Genomic DNA, 18,516 nt, shown 5'->3' with positions numbered 1-18,516 from the left:
AATGAACTCCAGACACATGGTTCACCTTGTGTATCCGGCTTACGTGAGTACTGGGGCATCGAACCTGTGTCCTTAAGCTTTGCAGGCAAGCGCCTTAACAGCTAAGCTGTCTCTCCAGCCCTGTTATTTATTCATTCATTTATTTATTTATTTTGAGACAGGGTCTCATGCAACCCTTGGCTGCCCTCTAACTTGCTGTGTAGCCAGTAAGATCCTGAGAGCTGAGACCATTTCTCATGCCAGCCCCGGGTCTCCCTGGGCTGCCCTAGGCGCGTGTAGAAAAGCCAGGCTACCCTCGGAGCTCCAGGAGAGCGGTCAAGCAGCCCCGCACCTCGGCCGTGCCCTGCGAGCGTCCCCCATGGGTGGCGTGGGCGAGGCAACGTGTGGCACAGCTCACGCCACCCGTCTCCTGATGACACTGTCCTGCTGCACCGGGCGTGCTCCTGGTGTGGGTGCAGAAAGAAACAGGTCAGCCCAGGTTCCCCTCCCTTCAGCTCGCCCACAGCCTCGCTAAACCAAACCAACCCCGGAACTGGCCCAGGTAGTGACCGCGGCCTTCACCTCAGGGGCGGGACCAGGGCTCTGGCAGGCGGGCAGGGGGCGTGCCTAGCTCCTGGGGCGGGGCCCGGAGGCTCCAGAGGCGTGGCTCCGGGCGTGAGCTGGGGCGGGGCTAGTGCTCAGGGGGCGGGGCCCGAGCTCCAGGGACGTTGTTAGGGGCGGGGCCCGAGCTCCAGGGGCGTCGTTAGGGGCGTGGCTCGTGCACGAGTCGGGGGCGTGGCCCCGAGGCTCAGAGGCGTTGTCAGGGGCGTGGCTCCCGCACGAGTCGGGGCGTGGCTAGGTCCTGGGGCGTGGCTTACGGGTGTGAGCCAGGCTGTGGCTAGGATTGGGGGCGTGGCTAGGTCCTGGGGCGTGGCTTACGGGTGTGAGCCAGGCTGTGGCTAGGATTGGGGGCGTGGCTCCAGGCACGAGGGGCGTGGTCAGGGCTCTGGGGCGGGGCTCAGCGTCTTCGGGCGGGGCCTCCTCTTCCGAGTCTCAGGGAGGCGGGTGCCGGGGCAGTGCAGCCTAGGAGAGGAGTTCTGGGCGAGGGCCGCAGGCGTGCTGGCCCGGCCAGACCGTGTCTCCCCGCCCTGTGAGCCTCCAGAGCCTGCCAGGTCCGGAAGCCCTGGTGTCCGGCCCGATCCTGCCAGTGTGTTACTGTCATGGCCGTCGTCGCGGGTGTGCGAGTCTTTGGGTCGAAAGGTCCCAGCTGGCTCCGGTGCGGCCGGTGGGCCCCGCTCTCCGCGGGCTTCTGCAGCCCGGGAGCGGCAGCGACCCCGCGGCGGGAGGCGGAGGCGCCGCGGCCCACCAGCAGCCGGCAGCGGGACGGCATCAGGTCAGCCCGCGGGCCGGGCGAGGGCGCTTCCTGGGGGGCTGGGCGCCAGGACCAGAGGACGGAAGAGGCCCGGGCCCCGCCGCCGGGAGGGCGGGCCGGGGCTAGGGGTGCTCGCATCTGTCTGTCCTCGCTGCCGCTGACCGCTCAGTCCCTGCCCGTCTGATCGATTTCATTCCTTTAGCGGTGGCCTCCCGCTAAAGTGCGAAGTGACTCTGCAGGTGTCCCTTGCTGGCGCACCCCTGTGAGTGGAGCTGCCTGGGGTGGCCCCAGCACTCCTAAACCCTCCTGGCACCCGAACCCAGCCAGTTTTGGAACTTCCTGCTGGTGTGGACAGCTCTGCCAATCCGCCCGCAGCAGTTAATGGCCTTCCGAGAAAGCCCTTCGCTAGTAGTAGGCTTAGCTGAGCTGCACCGAGGTGGAGGCAAGTCAACGAATAGGTTAAAGGACACACCTCCCTGAGCAACAAAACCCCAAAACCTTAAAGGTACATGTCAGCACAGCCTGCAGATGAAGGAGGAAAAATACGCTGACTTCCAGCTCGCCCCCACCCAAACCTGCCCATTTGCTTGGCCAGCAAAGATACAAAAAGAGGAATGCTTCCAACTGTATGAATCAAGTTACATACAAATCAGTCTGGCTAATGAAGGGCTGGATTTCTCCACTGCAACAAGTGTCCCTACCCAAGACGTGGAAATCCATGTTAGACTTTTTAATTCTCACCCGGCCTCTTTAGCTGTCCCCACTTCTTTCCAGCCTCCTCTCATCCCCTGCACCCCTCCACACCACTTCCTCCCGCTGCCCTACATAAGGCTTGACACCCAGCTCTGCAGACAGCCCATCAAATGTACCTATAGTCTGTCTGTCCCTTCACTCCCTACAGACAAGTGCTCTTGGCCAGTCTTAGGCCTAGGGATGCCCACTGCAGGGCCAGAAATTTAAAAGGTCATGGGGCTTGGGAGGGATTAATTCCATTCCCTGTGGACTCTTGCCCCTCAATAGGAACACATCAGAAGAAGGCCAGAGCAAGGCTCTGCAGGACCCACATTAAGACCTTTTCTGTGGGGGTCGGGCTTTCTAGGTAGGCTGACCTGGAATTCACAATGTAGTCTTAGGGTGGCCTCGAACTCACAGCAATCCACCTATACCTGCCTCTGAGAAAGTGCCCGGAAAGGAAGATGGGAAAAGTACACTTGGGCAGAGCACTCTAGTGACATCCAAAAAGTGCCATACCTGGAGCTCTGGAGAGGCCTGTGCACCAGGGATAACGACTGGGAGCCCTCAGCACGAGGGACCAGCTGATTGTCAAGACCATTCACTAAGTTGCCTGGAAAGTATGTATGTAGCCACAAGAGGGCTACGGATAAAACTGAAGGTCATGGGTATCTGGGGACTAGCAGAAGGCGAGGAGCCCACAAAGGAAATCAAGAAAGGGCTGGAGAGATGGCTTAGCAATTAAGGCATTTACCTTTAGAGCCTAAGGACTCAGGCTCAACTCCCCAGTACCCACGAAATCTAGACGTACAAAGTGGCCCATGTGTCTGGAGTTGCTTTGCAGTGGCTAGAGGCCCTGGCATGCCCATTCTCTCTCTTTCTCTCTCTCCCTCTTTATCTTGCTTAAATAAATTAATTAATTTTCAAAAAGAAATCAAGAAGGAATGATTAGGGGAAAAAAAACTATAAAAATATAAAGAAAGACTGTGTTTCCAGAGGGGAAAGGGGCACAGATGACCAGTGGACCTGGCATTTAGGAGATGACCAGTGGGAAGGGTTTCAGAGCAGTGATGGGCATAGAGGCCTGTATGGGATTGCAGAGTAAACTAGCAAGTAGGAACAACCTGGCAGTGTGGGGCCCTTGTGCTGAAGTAAAGGCATCTGAAGGAGTCTGCAGAAACTTGCCCCAGACCTCAGAATTTAACTTACACACATGTCAACAGAGGAGTGGCAGCTTTTTAGGTTTTCCCACCACAAGCACCTCACGATTCTTTTACTTACTTATTTATTTGTTGAGAGAGAAATAGGCAGACAGTGAGAATGGGCATGCCATGGCCTTCAGCCACTGTAAACAAACTCCAGAAGCATGTGCCACCTTGTGCATCTAGCTTATGTGGGTCCTGAGGAATTGAACCTGGGTCCTTTGGCTTCACAGGCAGACACCTTAACTGCTAAGCCATCTCCCCACCCCTCACCTCACTATTCTGTTGGAAGCCTAGAAACAGTGTCCTCACTACCACCACTCCCCCAGATAGAGGTTTCAGAGTATCAGCTGATCAGCTACAAGTAAATTTTTGTGTGCACACACGTGCATGTATGTGGGTAGATGTATGCAATGTGGTATGTGATGTGTGGTGTGTGGACCTGTGCACGTGGAGGCCAGAGGAAAACTTCATGTGTCCTTCATATGGCAGTCCTCCTACCTCAGCTTCACAAGTGCCAAGATGAATGTCATGTGCCACCACATCCAGCTTTGATTCAACTGTGTCTCTCTTTGAAACTGGGTTTCTCCTCATCCCATTCCTGCTGTCCTCAGTAAGCCCCAGCCATTCTCTAGTATCAGCCCCCTGTAGACTGGGGCTGTAGACATGCATGGCCACACCCAGCTCCCCCCTCTCTCTCTATATATATATATATTATTTTTTAAAATTTATTTCAGAGGCAGAGGGAGGGAGAATGGGAGCACCAGGGCCTCCAGCCGCTGCAAACAAACTCCAGATGCATGTGTCACCTTGTGCATCTGCCTTATGTGGATCCTGGGAATTGAACCTGGGTCCTTTGACTTTGCAGAGAAGCTCCTTAACCACTAAGCCATCTCTCCAGCCCACACCCAGCTTTTTTTTTTTTTAATTTTTTATTTATTTATTTGAGAGCGACAGACACAGAGAGAAAGACAGATAGAGGGAGAGAGAATGGGCGCGCCAGGGCCTCCAGCCTCTGCAAACGCACTCCAGACGCATGCGCCCCCTTGTGCATCTGGCTAACGTGGGACCTGGGGAACCGAGCCTCGAACCGGAGTCCTTAGGCTTCACAGGCAAACGCTTAACTACTAACCCATCTCTCCAGCCCCACACCCAGCTTTTTAACATGGGTTCAGTGGGATAGAACTTGTTGATCTCTAGCCCATAAGACCCTCATGCTTAAGTGGCAAGCACCCTTAGCCACTGAGCCATCTCTCAGCCTTTACAGGTAATTGTTATACTTGGGAGAGAACATATTTGTGAGAAACAATATGACAGCTACCTGAAAGTCACAGCAAAATTAAAACAGCATCCCAAAGAATACAGTTATTCTTATTGCACAGAAATATATTTACTCATCAAAGTTGTTTTTTATTACTTATTTATTTATTTGTGAATGATGGAGTCGGGGAATGGGCGCACCAGGCCCTCCAGCCACTGAAAATGAACTCCAGATACGTGTGCCACCTTGTGCATCTGACTTATGTGGGTACTGGGGAATCAAGCTTCAAACCAGGGTCCTTAGGCTTCACAGGCAAGCGCTTAACTGCTAAGCCATCTCTCCAGCCCCAAAGCTGATTTAAAAACAGAAACTTCTTCAGAATGCTATTGGTGGAGGATCCAAGTTGACCACATAGTAACTGGAATATCAGATTCAGAAGAGAATGAGAAAAGTCAAAAGCATGTGGATGGAGACTGATGGGAAATATAAAATGTGTAGTAATAGTCTGGTGCTGGGTTACATTTCTGTTTGTTTAGCTATTTATTTATTGGTTTTTTAAGGTAGGGTCTCACTCTAGTCCAGGCTGACCTGGAATTCACTGTGTAGTCTCAGGATGACCTCGAACTCATGGTGATCCTCCACCTTTGCCTCCTGAGTGCTGGGATTAAAGGCGTGTGCCACCCCACCTGGCTTAATTTTCTGTTTCTTATGGCAGCAAAAGTCACACATTTCTAAATAAGGTGGTATGATGACAATGCAGGTTGTTTTAATTTTTTTTTGTTTATTTATTTATTTCAGAGCAACAGAGAGAGAGAGAAAGAGGCAGATAGAGGAGAATGGGCGTGCCAGGGCCTCCAGCCACTGCAAATGAACTCCAGACGCATGTGCCCCCTTGTGCATCTGGCTTACATGGGTCCTGGGGAATCAAACCTTGAACCTAGATCCTTAGGCTTCACAGGAAAACAGTTAACCACAAAGCCATCTCCCCAGCGCCAGTGCAGATTGTTTTATGCAGATCACAGACACTTTAAAATAGCCAACAGGCCAGGCATAGTGGCACACTCTAATCCCAGCACTCCAGAGGCAGAAGCAGTTGGATCGCTGTGAGTTCAAGGCCAGCCTGAGACTACATAGTCAATTCCAGGTCAGCCTGGGCTAGAATGAGACCTTACCTAAAAATAAAATAAAATAAAATAAAAATAAAGAGAGAGTGGGAGAGAACTGGAGAAATAGATGGCTTAGCAGTTAAGGCATTTGCCTGCAAAGCCAAAGGACTCAGGCTCAATTCCTGAAGACCCACGTAAACCAGATGCACAAGGTGGCTCAGACATCTAGAGTTCATCTGCAGTGGCTGGAGGCCCTGGTGCTCCCATTCTCTCTCTCCCTCCCTCTCTCTCAAATAAATTGAAAAATTTAAAAGAAAAACAAATAGCAATCAGGCCCCGTGGATGCTAGCTTTTTGAGGTGATGTCTTGTCATATGGCTTTGTCCCTTTTGTTCTTCCTCCACCATCTATTCTCAGCCTGTGCAAATTATCTCGCAGAATTACAGGATGTCACTATAAGACATAAATACATGCTGCCATGTATGCATCTTGGCCTCAGCTGACTTTTCTTTGGGGTTGGTAGGAGATTTGGGGCAGCATTTTCATTCATGGCTCCTTTCCTAACCTCATTGTAAAGGACGTGCCAGGAAAGAAGTTGGAGAGGGGTCTTGTTTGTCAGACTTGCCTGGCCCTGCCACCGTCGCTGCCCCCACACAGAATTCACATCCTCTATGGGAGGAGATGACTCTGGAACGGCTGTGACTTGCCCCTTCTGTGGAGGTGGCAGTCATGGTTTCTGACAGCAAATGTGGAAAGAAGCAGAAACAAATCAAGGGACCAGGCAGAAAAACGAGCCCGCTTTTCAGCTGGTCTTTTTCTTGTTTTGACTCAGCCATCACTCCAGAGGCGGATGGACCCTCTAAATTGGCACTGAGCCCTGGCAGTTCTCTTTTCCTGAATTCTAAAATCGCTCCCAAATTAGAAAGGAATTGCAGGGGTCCTCACTTGTTTTGACTGGTGCATGACCCAAGGATTATCAAATGTTTTTCACAGGAACATTGTCTTGAGCAATCCCAAGAAGAGGAATACGCTGTCACTCGCAACACTGAGATCTCTCCGAAGTGACATTCTTCATGAAGCCGAGAGCAAAGACCTGAAAGTCATTATAATTTCAGGTATTTTTTCTGATATCTGTCACCAGTATTTCAGAGTGCCCAGAAGAGGTGTCTTAAAAATCACTGGTTAGGGCTGGAGAGATGGCTTAGCGGTTAAGCGCTTGCCTGTGAAGCCTAAGGACCCAGGTTCGAGGCTCAGTTCCCCAGGTCCCACGTTAGCCAGATGCACAAGGGGGCGCACGTGTCTGGAGTTCGTTTGCAGAGGCTGGAAGCCCTGGCGCGCCCATTCTCTCTCTCCCTCTATCTGTCTCTCTCTGTGTCTGTCGCTCTCAAATAAAAAAAAAAAAAAAATCACTGGTTGACTGGAACATTCCCTCCTCGCCTACCTGAAGAATCACTTTGAGCTTCTTTGCAGAATGTTTGAAACGTTTGTGTAACTATTATGATTAATTATGGGCATTTTTAAAGATATTTTTTATTTACTTGAGAGAAAGAGAAAGAGGCAGATAGAGAGAGAGAGTGTGGCACACCAGGGCCTTCAGCTGCTGCAAATGAACTCCAGATGCGTGTGCTGCCTTTGCATCTCGCTTACATGGGTCCTAGGGAATCAAACATGGATCCTTTGGCCTCACAGGCAAGTGCCTCAACCACTGAGCCATGTCTCCAGCCCCTAATTGTGGGCGTTTTGAACAAAGAGTCCTGCTGAAAAAGAAACTTGTCAATTTCTCTTCATTAGATACTAAATATCAGCTCACTTTTCCATACTAGTATCAAAATTAGAGAACTAGAGGTGAAATTAGCTCAGTGATAGTGTAGTGCTGCTAAAAAATAAATAAATAAATGATATATATATATTTTTAATGATTAAATAATCTGTTTCTTCACAGACCTGATAAAATGGATTTGATCATTAGTCTTCTTGGTAGGTTGCATAGTCAGGACCAGGGCTGTTGGAGCATCTAACTGGTCTACCCTTTCTGTTCTTACCAAACCTTGCCCCTGATATCTGCAGTGCCACCTTCAATGTTGCCCAGAAGCATGCCGTACTTTTCCCCTTCCTTCCCTTCCTTCCTTCTTCCACTAAGCGTTTTTATAGCATTATCTCTTTTTTTAAAAAATTTATTTATTTGAGAGCGACAGACACAGAGAGAAAGACAGGTAGAGGGAGAGAGAGAGAATGGGCGCGCCAGGGCTTCCAGCCTCTGCAAACGAACTCCAGACGCGTGCGCCCCCTTGTGCATCTGGCTAACGTGGGACCTGGGGAACCGAGCCTCGAACCGGGGTCCTTAGGCTTCACAGGCAAGCGCTTAACCGCTAAGCCATCTCTCCAGCCCAGCATTATCTCTTTACATGACAGTATGGTGCTACAGAAAATAGAATGAGAGCCTCTTTGAGCGCCTGCAGGAAAACATGCCGATGCTCTGACGCTTTGTTTGTTTGGGGATCCGTATTTCTAGGGGCTGAGACATAGAGCATCACCTTCTTAGCAATGGCCAAGCAGAAGCTTTCAGTTGTTTTATATGAGGAAGGGAAAAGTCAAACTTACAGCTTGCAGCAGCTACATGATGAATAACCAGAATGCAACAACAGCTGCTAACTTCTGAACTGCATAGCTTCCTCACTTGTTAATAAATAAATAAATAAATAGAATGCTGCCAGGCGTGGGGGCATGGTGACGCATGTCTTTAATCCCAGCACTTGGGAGGCAGAGGTAGGAGGATCGCTGTGAATTCGAGGCCGTCCTGAGACTACATAGTGAATTTCAGGTCAGTCTGGGCTAAAGTGAAACCCTACCTTAAAAAAAAAAAAAAAAAAAAAAGTGCTGACTGCCGAAAGGGAAACATGACAATGTTTTCTCAGCTTATCAACAGGACATTTTGTTGATGAGGACAATGACAGCAGCCACACCTTCAGCTCCATCCTCTGTAAAAACAAGAGCTTGAGCCACGTGGCTCCCAAGTTCTGTTCACACTCACTCTAACCAGTGCTAAGTGACGGCAGCATTGCTTATGGATGGTGGATTTCAAAGAGCCTGCACAAGTCAATGTGCTTCGGACAGACTGAGGGCAAAAATGAAAGCAGACCAGAGAGGCAGCTCTACAAAAAGCACCTTTGCCTTGTAATTGCATATTGTCATCAGTTGCCACCAGGGACTTTAGGATACAAATGCCTCGCCCTGGGTCATCATCACAATGTTCTGTATGTAACTTTCCAAGTGAACTTGATTCTTGTCAAAATTGGGTCAGTAACTTTCTCTGAGTGCCCAGCATAGATGTGACTGGTCACTAAAGTTGTTTGGTAGATACATAAGCGAAGTGCCCAACTCTGCTTGTTGATATCTTTCTCCTTTCTTTCCTCCACTGGAAACATGCAGCCGAGGGCCCCGTATTTTCTGCTGGGCATGACTTGAAGGAGCTGACTGATGAGCAGAGCCCTGATTATCACACTGAAGTGTTTCAGACTTGTTCTGAGGTAAGGACGCGGGTCAACACTGACATCATGAGAACAACGGTTGTGTTAAATACTGAGCCGGCCTTCTAGTGCACAGATAAGGCTGTATCTATGAGGCCTCACCACCACGGAGCCCCCGGAAACTGTGATCATTGCTAAGACCTTCACCCAAGGAATGCTTTGATTTAGACTTTTAAGAAGTGGCCATAAGTGGTACTGACTTTAGTACCAAAGAAAATAAAATATACAGCTCTACTTGTGACTCACGCCTATAATCTTAGCAATGGGAATCTGAGATAAGATTACTGTAACATGGGGGGGGAGGGAATTACCATGGGATTTTTTTTATAATCATGGAAAATGCTAATAAAAATTTAAAATAAAATAAAATAAAATAAAATAAAAACACTTCTTCAAAAAAAAGATTACTGTAATATTGAGGCCAGCCTGGTCTACAGAGTGAATTCTAGGTTAGCCTGGGCTAGAGTAAGACCCTGCATCACAAAACCCAGAAGGGAGTGGAGAGATGGCACAATGGTTAAAAGTGCTTGCTTGCAAAACCTGATGGCCTAGGTCCCCAGTACCCACGTAAAGCCAGATTCACCAGTTGGCGAATGCATCTGAAGTTTGTTTGCAGTGGCAAGAGACCCTGGCATTCCCATTCTTATTCTTTCTCTCCCTCTCTCTCTCTGTCTGTTTGCAAATAAACAAAAATATATTTTTAAAAATTTTTACTTTTATTTGAGAGTGACAGGCAGACAAAGAGATAGAGAGGCAAATAGATAGAGAGAATGGGCGCACCAGGACCTCCAGCCACTGCAAACGAACTCCAGATGCATGTGCTACCTTGTGCATCTGGCTTATGTTGGTCCTGGGGAATTGAGCCTCAAACAGAGGTTCTTAGGCTTCACAGGCAAGTGGTTAACTGCTAAGCCAACTCTCCAGCCCAACAAAAACATTTTTTAAAAACTCAGAAAATATTTAATAAAATAATAAAATAAAAATAATGGTACCCAAAGTCACCATCTCATATTTCAAGGGGTGCCTTGGTACACAGGTTTTGAATTTAGAGATAAAATCAGGGATATATAGGCTGGACATGGTGGAGCATGCCTTTAATCCCAGTGCTCAGGAGGCAGAGGTAGGAGGATCACTGTGAGTTCAAGGCCACCCTGAGACTATATAGTGAATTTCAGGTCAGCCTGAACTTCAGTGAAACCCTACCTCAAAAAAACAAAAAAGAAAAGAAAAAATCAGGGATGTGTATCTTCAAACAGAGAGAACCTAAGATTATAATAATTAAAAAAAATTAAACAGCCAGGTGTGATGGCACACACCTTTAATACCAGCATTGAAGAAGCAGAAGTAGGAGGATCACTGTGAGTTTGAGGCCAGCCTGGGGCTACAGATTGAGTGACAGATCAGCCTGGACTACACTGAGACCCTACCTCAAAAACAAAACAAAACAACAACAAAAAGAACCAAAAAGAAAAAATATGTATATAAAAAAATCAAAGTAAACAGGGTGAAGGAGATAGACACTGAGGACACTCAACACCTTCCAAAGCAGAGATCCAGAGGCTCCTAAGTGCCTATCACTGAAGTAGATAAAATGATCCCAGCATGGCTCAGGGAATTTTGCAGAAGAGGAGGCAGAAAGATTGTTAGAGCCACAAGTTGGGACATTTTTCACAGAGACATTGCTCCCCCCCATAATGCATGACCCATAATCCCCATGGGGTTGACCTGCATCCCCAATGAGGAAGGCCTCCTCAGAAAAGGGGCAGGGAGGAGGGAACGGATGGTACCAATATGTGTTGCTTGCATACTAAATATGTCCAGAGCCAATAAAAAAATACAAAAAAATTAAAGTAAACAACCCAGTAAAAAAGGACAGAATGTTCATAATTGGAGATAATTCTAATGGTTTTAAAAGTTTTCAACAAATACTTGTAATTATCACCTCCAGCAAAAGACAATTAACCTCTCCAATTTTACTTTTCTACCTTTTTCTGTACATTAAGGAGAAAACTCACCAACCGCCGCAGAGAAAGAAGGGGCCCAAGTTTTAGATGATTTACAAGTGCGTTAAGTGAAGTCCCTAGATAATAAAAAGCTTTAGTATTGAATCCAGTTTTAAGTAAAACACTGTTCATTTTGTGAGCATTCATTAAGCATCTACTTTAAGCATAATGCTTCAAGATTTTGAGGGAAATGTAGAAGAAAAATGTTTTCTACCAAACTGGAAATGATATATTACATAATTTCATAGCTCAACCCCAAGATTAATTCAATATTTTATTCACTCACTGGTATATATGGTCATTAACAATTCAAGAAATATTTATATTATATCATGTAGGTAGGACAGAGGTAAACAACATGGGTGTGTCAAGGTGACTAATACACATTCATTTTTTAAAACTTTTTTATTGGGCTGGAGAGATGACTTAGTAGTTAAGGCACTTGCCTGCAAAGCCAAAGGACTAGGTTCAATTCCCCTATACCCAGGTAAAGCCAGATACACAAAGTGACTCATGCATCTGGAGTTTGTCTTCAGTGGCAGAGGACCTGGTGTGCCCATTCTCTCAAGTTTTTCTCAAACGGCAATCCTCCTACCTCTGCCTCCCGAGTGCTGGGATTGAAGGCGTGCGCCACCACACCCAGCTTATATAAAAATAATAATAAATAAATAAAACCTTTTTTACGTTGGGCTAGAGAGATTGCTTAGCAGTTAAGGCACTTGCCTGAGAAGGCTTAAGGACCCAGGTTCGATTCTCCAGGTCCTGTGTAAGGCAGATGCACAAGGTGGTGCATGCATCTGGAGTTTGTTTACAGTGGCTAGAGGCCCTGGTGCACCCATATTCTCTCTTTCTCTCTCCTCCCTCTCTGTCTCTAATAAATAAATAAAAATTTAGACAAAGAAAAAGCCAGGCATAGTGGCACCCACCCTTAATCCCATCACTTGGGAGGCAGAGGTAGGAGGATCTCCAAGAGTTCAAGGCCACCTGGAGACTATATAGTGAATTCCAGGACAGCCTGAGCTAAAGTGAAACTTTTTTTTTAAATATTTTTTAATTAATTTATTTATTTAAGAGCGACAGACACAGAGAGAAAGACAGATAGAGGGAGAGAGAGAGAATGGGCGCGCCAGGGCTTCCAGCCTCTGCAAACGAACTCCAGACGCGTGGGCCCCCTTGTGCATCTGGCTAACGTGGGACCTGGGGAACCAAGCCTCGAACCGGGGTCCTTAGGCTTCACAGGCAAGCGCTTAACCGCTAAGCCATCTCTCCAGCCCTAAAGTGAAACTTTTTATTGATCCTTTTTATGCATGTATGCAATGTATTTTGATCATATTCCCCTCCCATTACCTTCTCTTGTCTCCCTTTCTTCATCACCTTTCCGCTGAATCTCTTTCTTCTCTTTCCAACTAGTCTCTCCTCTACTTTGTTGTCTCTTTGTCCTCTCTCCTGCACTGTGACAGAAGGTTGACAGACACAAGACTGTGCAGATCTTACATGCAACAGCCACTTCCATCTTTGGGAGACAGTGTTCCAAAGCCCTCCTTCCCATCCTGTGGCCCTCACGTTCTTCTGGCTCCCCTCTTCCACAATGCATTCTGAGCCTTGGAGGCAGCAATATAGATGCCTTGTTTAGCAATGAGCTCTCAAGAGTCACTTATTCTTAGCACTTTGATGGGGTTTGAGTCTCCCCAATAATGACTGTTAACTGTAAAAAGAAGCTTCTCTGACCAGTGATGAGATCAGCACAAATCTTTGGACATAAATATAAGTAGTTAGAGGGCAGTTTGACAGCCACAAGTTCATTTTAGCCAAACAACAACAGTAGCTGCCTTCCGAGGACCCATGACCTTCCCAGCCATACGCTTTTGACTAGATTTTCGATACTAGGCGAGCTCGCTCCCATGGAGCAAGCTTTTACTCCAAGCAGAGGACAGTTGGTTGTCCCATTACGGTCCTACCACGACTGCACCAGTGAGCCAGTCAGGTGTGCAGCTCTCTGGGTTCACTGGTGGATCAGACCGTTGATGGCTTGTCTCCTCCAGAAGCCCGCCTGGCACTTTTCAGCACGATGACAACCAGCCAGCAGAAGGAGTGTCTAGCTCAGCTCCTGCTTGATTTCTCAGCGTCCTACGCTGTGGTGCTGAGACACATTCTTGACCAAAAATGGTTTTCCTTACTCTTCTAAAACCAAGCAGATCAGAATTGACAGAAGTTTGTTTCTCTCTTTTTTTGGGGGGGCGGGGGAGGGTTCGAGGTAGGGTCTCACTGTAGCCCAGGCTGACCTGCAATTCATTATGCAGTCTCAGGGTGGCCTCGAACTCACGGCAGTCCTCCTACCTCTGCCTCCCGAGTGCTGGGATTAAAGGCGTGTGCCACCACGCCTGGTTTAGAATTTTGTTTTTCTAACTTTATGGAAGAACAACTGAGAAAAGTGATTTATCTAAAGCTTTATGAGGAGGCAGAAGAAAGCCAAGACTTAAAAACATTTTTTTAGTTTCTTTTTTTTTTTTTCAAGGTAAGGTTTCACTCTAGCCCAGGCTGACATGGAATTCACTATAGTCAGTCTCAGGCTGGCCTTGAACTCAAAGTGATCCTCCTACCTCTACCTCCCGAGTGCTGGGATTAAAGGCATGCGCCACCATGCTCGGATATTTTTTTTAAGGCAAGGTCTTATGTAGCCCAGGCTGGCCTCAAACTCAATATATAATATAGTCAATAACTAACGTTGGTCTTAACTCCTGATCCTCCTGCCTCCACCTCCCAAGTGCTAAGATTACAAGTACATACCACATACCCAGCCAAGATTCAGATCTTTTGTTTCCTACCTTAATGATGTTTTCATAACATTCTGTTCTTTGACTTGCCAAGGCTTGGTGATATTTTTTATATGTACCTGGGTTGTAGGAAGGAGCCAGAGGAAGCCAGAGGACAACCTAGGACTGTGCTCCTCAGGAATGTCATTCACGTGTGAGACACGTTTGTTTATTGGCTAGACTGGCTGGCCCGTGAGCTCCAGGGATCTTCCTGTCTCCTGCTCCCCAGAACTGGGACTCCAAGCATGTGCCACCTCATGTAGCATTTTAACATGGGTTAAGGGGATTGAACGCAGGTCCCTATGCCTGCAAGGTAAGCACTTCACTGACTCAGCTATAGTCAGTAAGTCAGTAAGTATAGTCCTAAGACTTGGTGCTTTAAAAACCATTTTTTTCTATCTTTTTTTAAAAAAATATTTTATTTATTTATTTGAGAGACAGAATGGGGGAGAGAGGGAGAATAAGGACACACCAGGGCCTCCAGCCACTGCAAACTCCAGACACATGTGCCACCTTGTGCATCTGGCTTATGTGGGTCCTGAGGAATTAAACGTGGGTCATTTGGCTTTGCAGGAAAGTGCCTTACCTACTAAGCCATCTCTCCAGCCCTAAAAAACCTTTTAAATTATTTTTTGTGCTGGGCATGGTGGCGCATGCCTTTAATCACAGCACTCAGGAGGCAGAGGTAGGAGGCTCACCGAGAGTTCAAGGCCAGCCCAAGACTACATAGTGAATTCCAGGTCAGCCTGGACTAGACTGAGATCCTACCTCAATCCCCCCCCCTCAAAAAAAAATGTATTCTGTATGTATGCTAAGGCTGAAGCTCAATGTAGGATGTAGCAGGCACAAGGCCCTGGCCTTATTCTACTACACTGGGCGGGTGTGGGGGGGGAATACTAATTCTCAGTATGTTTGGCTAAAATAGAAAGACAAAAAGACTCAGAAGAATTCTGATAACCTTCCCTAAAGAGTCTGCATCTATTGCTGTGCTGTGAGTGGTACCAGGGTGAACTGAGATCTGTGGTTAGGTGCTCTCCCACGGAGTTCTACCCCTTCTGAGATCTGAACAGGTTAGCAAAAACTGCATAGAAACCTGGGTTTCCTCAGAAGATAAAGACCAGGTATCTTGGAAGCTTCCAGCCCATGGATGCCTATGGCTTCCTGAAAAGACTCAGTACATATACAAGACTTAGTCCTAAAATAAGATAAGAGTGCAAGAATATTGATTTCTTTTTTAATATTTTATTTATTTATTAGAGAGAGAGAAAGTGAGTGAATGGGCCCAACAGAGCCTTATATCATTGCAGACACTCCTCATGCATGGACCACCTTGTGCATTTGGCTTACATGGGTACATGGGGAATTGAACCTGGGTCCTTTGGTTTCGTGGGCAAGCGCCTTAACTGCTAAGCGATCTCTCCAGCCCCAGAATATTGATTTCTTTACCACTGTTTCTAAGAAATTCAAATTGTTGAATGTGTTGATATGTTACTCAGTGATAGAGTGTTTATCTAGCATGTACAAGGTCCTAGGTTTAATCCCTAGGTCCGTGTTCAATTTTGTAGTAGTGCCACACAAAAAAAAATGTCTTGAATAAATATGAGCATCAAGAACTTGTGTAAGGTTTCAATTTCCAGGTGAAATCAACAAGCAGATTGGAACAGAATGAGCTAGATATTTCATTGTTTAGTTCATGCTCAAGAAAATTTGATTTTATAAAGTAAGATAAAGATCTCTGCATTAGCTCAGCAGCTACAAACTAGAGCAAATTTGTTACAGACAACACATCCTCCTTGACAGTTAATTATTTACCAATCAGGAGCAGGGCAGATTGGACTAGAAGGAGAACTCAGTTATGAGTGAGATAAAGTGACCTTCTGGGATGGTCACGTGTTGGCCTCCACCAGAGTTACCTCTTGTTTCTATTCTATCATGTTGACAACTGGAGATGGAAACCCTTTCTGAAGGAAATCTTTGTCTTTCTTCTTACATCCCACCAGTGAAATGACAGTGGATCACTTGCAAAACCAATATGGAACTGACAATAATGCTGTTAAATGAGGCTAGGGCAGAGTTCAATGTATGTCATGTTTTGGAACAAGCAGAACCCAAAACAGTGCTTAATTGAGGAAGATCAGATAGGTGGCATTTATTCTTTTTTTAAACTATATTTATTTATTTGTTTATTTGAGAGAGAGAGAGAAAATAGGTGCCCCAGGGAGAACTCCAGATGTGTGCACCCTCTTGTGCATCTAGCTGATGTGGGTCCTGGGGAGTTGAACCTGGTTCCTTTGGCTTTGCAGACAAGTGCCTTAACCACTAAGCCATCTCTCCAGCACAGGTGGCATTTATTCTTGACTCTCCTGGGTTTGATTATCCTAGCTTGTTCGTTAGCTAGCTTCCCTTTGTTTTTTTTCTGAACTGCTTTCCAACTTTACTTAAAATATTTTGAATTATGAAAATAATTACACAGATTTTTGAAAAACGCCACATGATAATCATATCACCCAGAAAAACTGTAATTAATACTTTGCTATATATTTTTTTAATTTTTTAGTTTATTTATTTATTTACAAGCAGAGAGAGAGAATGGGCACTCCAGGGCCTCTAGCCACTGCAAACAAACTCTAGACACATGCGCCCCCTTGAGCATCTGGCATACATGGGTAGTAAGGAATCAAACCTGGGTCCTTTGGATTTGCAGGCAAGCGCCTTAACTGCTAAGCCATCCCTCCAGCCTGCTAAGCCATCTCTCTTGCCCACTTTGATATATTATTACTATTATTATCATTATTAATTGTTTTTTTTTTTTGAGGTAGGGTCTCACTCTAGCTTAGGCTGACCTGGAATTTACTATGTAGTCTCAGGGTGGCCTTGAACTCATGGTGATCCTCCTACCTCTGCCTCCCAAGTGCTAGGATTAAAGGCATGCACCACCATGCCCGGCTTTGCTATATTATTTTTATAATTTTCCCCTAAGTACATATTTGTTCAAATAACTTTTATAAATGTGATTATAGTATATAGCTTATGTAGTATATCAGATGCTTAATATGTGCCAGGTAATATTTCATATGCTCTAGCTATATTGGTTTATGTAACTGTCGTGTTCTGTTAGATTGGTGCTAATATTATACCCATCCTGCTGATGTGGAAACTGAAGGGTTGGGTGTCTTGTTCAGGTTAGGGGATGAGTAACCAACAGGCTGGGCCACAGATCCCAGCAGCCTCGCTCTAGAACCTTATGTAAGCCCTGGCACACAGGCTGGGTTTTACCTTGGGAAATTTCATTTCCATGTGAATGGCACATTCCGTGAAATAAATATAGCTTACTTTACATAGCCCTTGTATTTGTCAGCTTTGTCTTGCTACAGTGAAATATTTGAGGCAAATAACTTATAAAAAGAGGAGATGGGGACTGAGGAGATGGCTCAGTTGGCATCGCACGTACTCCACAAGCATGAGGGCTCGAGTGCAGACCCCCAAACGCCCAGGCTATTGCCAGGTGGATGTGGATGCCACCGGTGACGTCAGCAGGTGGGTGGTGTCGATGGAACTCCCAGGACAAGCTAGCTATCTAGGCTAGTTGAATCAGCAAGCGCTAGGCTCAAGGGAGTGACCCTGCCTCAGGAAAATAAAGAGGAGTGATTGAGGAAGATATTGCTGGCTTCCACGTGTACGTCCACACATGTACACATACACAGTGTATATCACATACACTCACATTAAAAAATGGGGGGCTGGAGAACATGGCTTAGAGGTTAAGGCATTTGCCTGTAAAGCCAAAGGACCCCAGTTTGATTCCCAGGACCCACATAAGCTGGATGCACAAGGAGGCACATGTGTCTGGAGTTCATTTGCAGTGGCTGGAGGCCCTGGCATGCCCATTCTCTCTCTCTCTCTCTCTCTCTCTCTCTCTCTCTCTCTCTCTAATAAATAAATAATAATTAAGAAAAGAAAAAAAAAAAAGAAACAAATTCAGGCATGGTAGCCCATGCCTTTAATCCCAGCACTCAGGAGGCAGAGAAGCCATGAGTTCAAGGCTACCATGAGACTACATAGTGTCAGCCTGAGCTAGAGTGAGACCATATCTAGAAAAACAACAACAAATAAAATAAAGAAACAAAATATTTATTTAGCTTATGGTTCTGGAGTTTCAAGTCCAAGATTTGGCAGCCCCATTGCTTTGAGTCCCTGTTGAAGGAAGCAGATCACAATGGCCACAGAGCACGTCAGGGCGAACTGAACATCATGTGCCAGGAAGCAGAGAGAGGAGACCAGGTGCCCGCCACAGCCCCATGGGTGGATCGTGTGAGTCCCGAAGGAGTTCTGTCACCTCCCAGTGTGACCAGGCTGGGGATGAGTCTGACACATGGCCTTCTGGGGACACGCACCCAAACCGTACCAGCCATACCATTGACCTGTTTTTGTACATTTGAATTATAAAGTTTTATACCATAAAATAATGGTTTGTTGCTCATGATTGGCCATAGGACTTTTAACCTATCTCAGATTATGTCTT

General features: G+C 46.5%; 1 protein-coding gene across 1 annotated transcript in view; it reads left to right on the top strand.

Annotated features, from left to right (window-relative positions):
* The first annotated feature begins 1,025 nt into the window (after window positions 1–1,025).
* Echdc3 (enoyl-CoA hydratase domain containing 3) overlaps window positions 1,026–18,516 on the top strand; it is a 33,732-nt gene continuing 16,241 nt past the window's right edge. The window contains exons 1-3 of the mRNA XM_004662374.2: window positions 1,026–1,372; window positions 6,645–6,766; window positions 9,081–9,178. Coding sequence (XP_004662431.1) covers window positions 1,200–1,372; window positions 6,645–6,766; window positions 9,081–9,178 — 393 coding nt within the window. The 5' untranslated portion in view covers window positions 1,026–1,199. The remainder of the gene's footprint in view (window positions 1,373–6,644; window positions 6,767–9,080; window positions 9,179–18,516) is intronic.

The sequence above is a fragment of the Jaculus jaculus genome, chromosome 15 (assembly GCF_020740685.1).
Source record: "Jaculus jaculus isolate mJacJac1 chromosome 15, mJacJac1.mat.Y.cur, whole genome shotgun sequence".
Classification (NCBI taxonomy): Eukaryota; Metazoa; Chordata; class Mammalia; order Rodentia; family Dipodidae; genus Jaculus; species Jaculus jaculus.
This window is presented reverse-complemented; position numbering and strand designations above follow the sequence as displayed.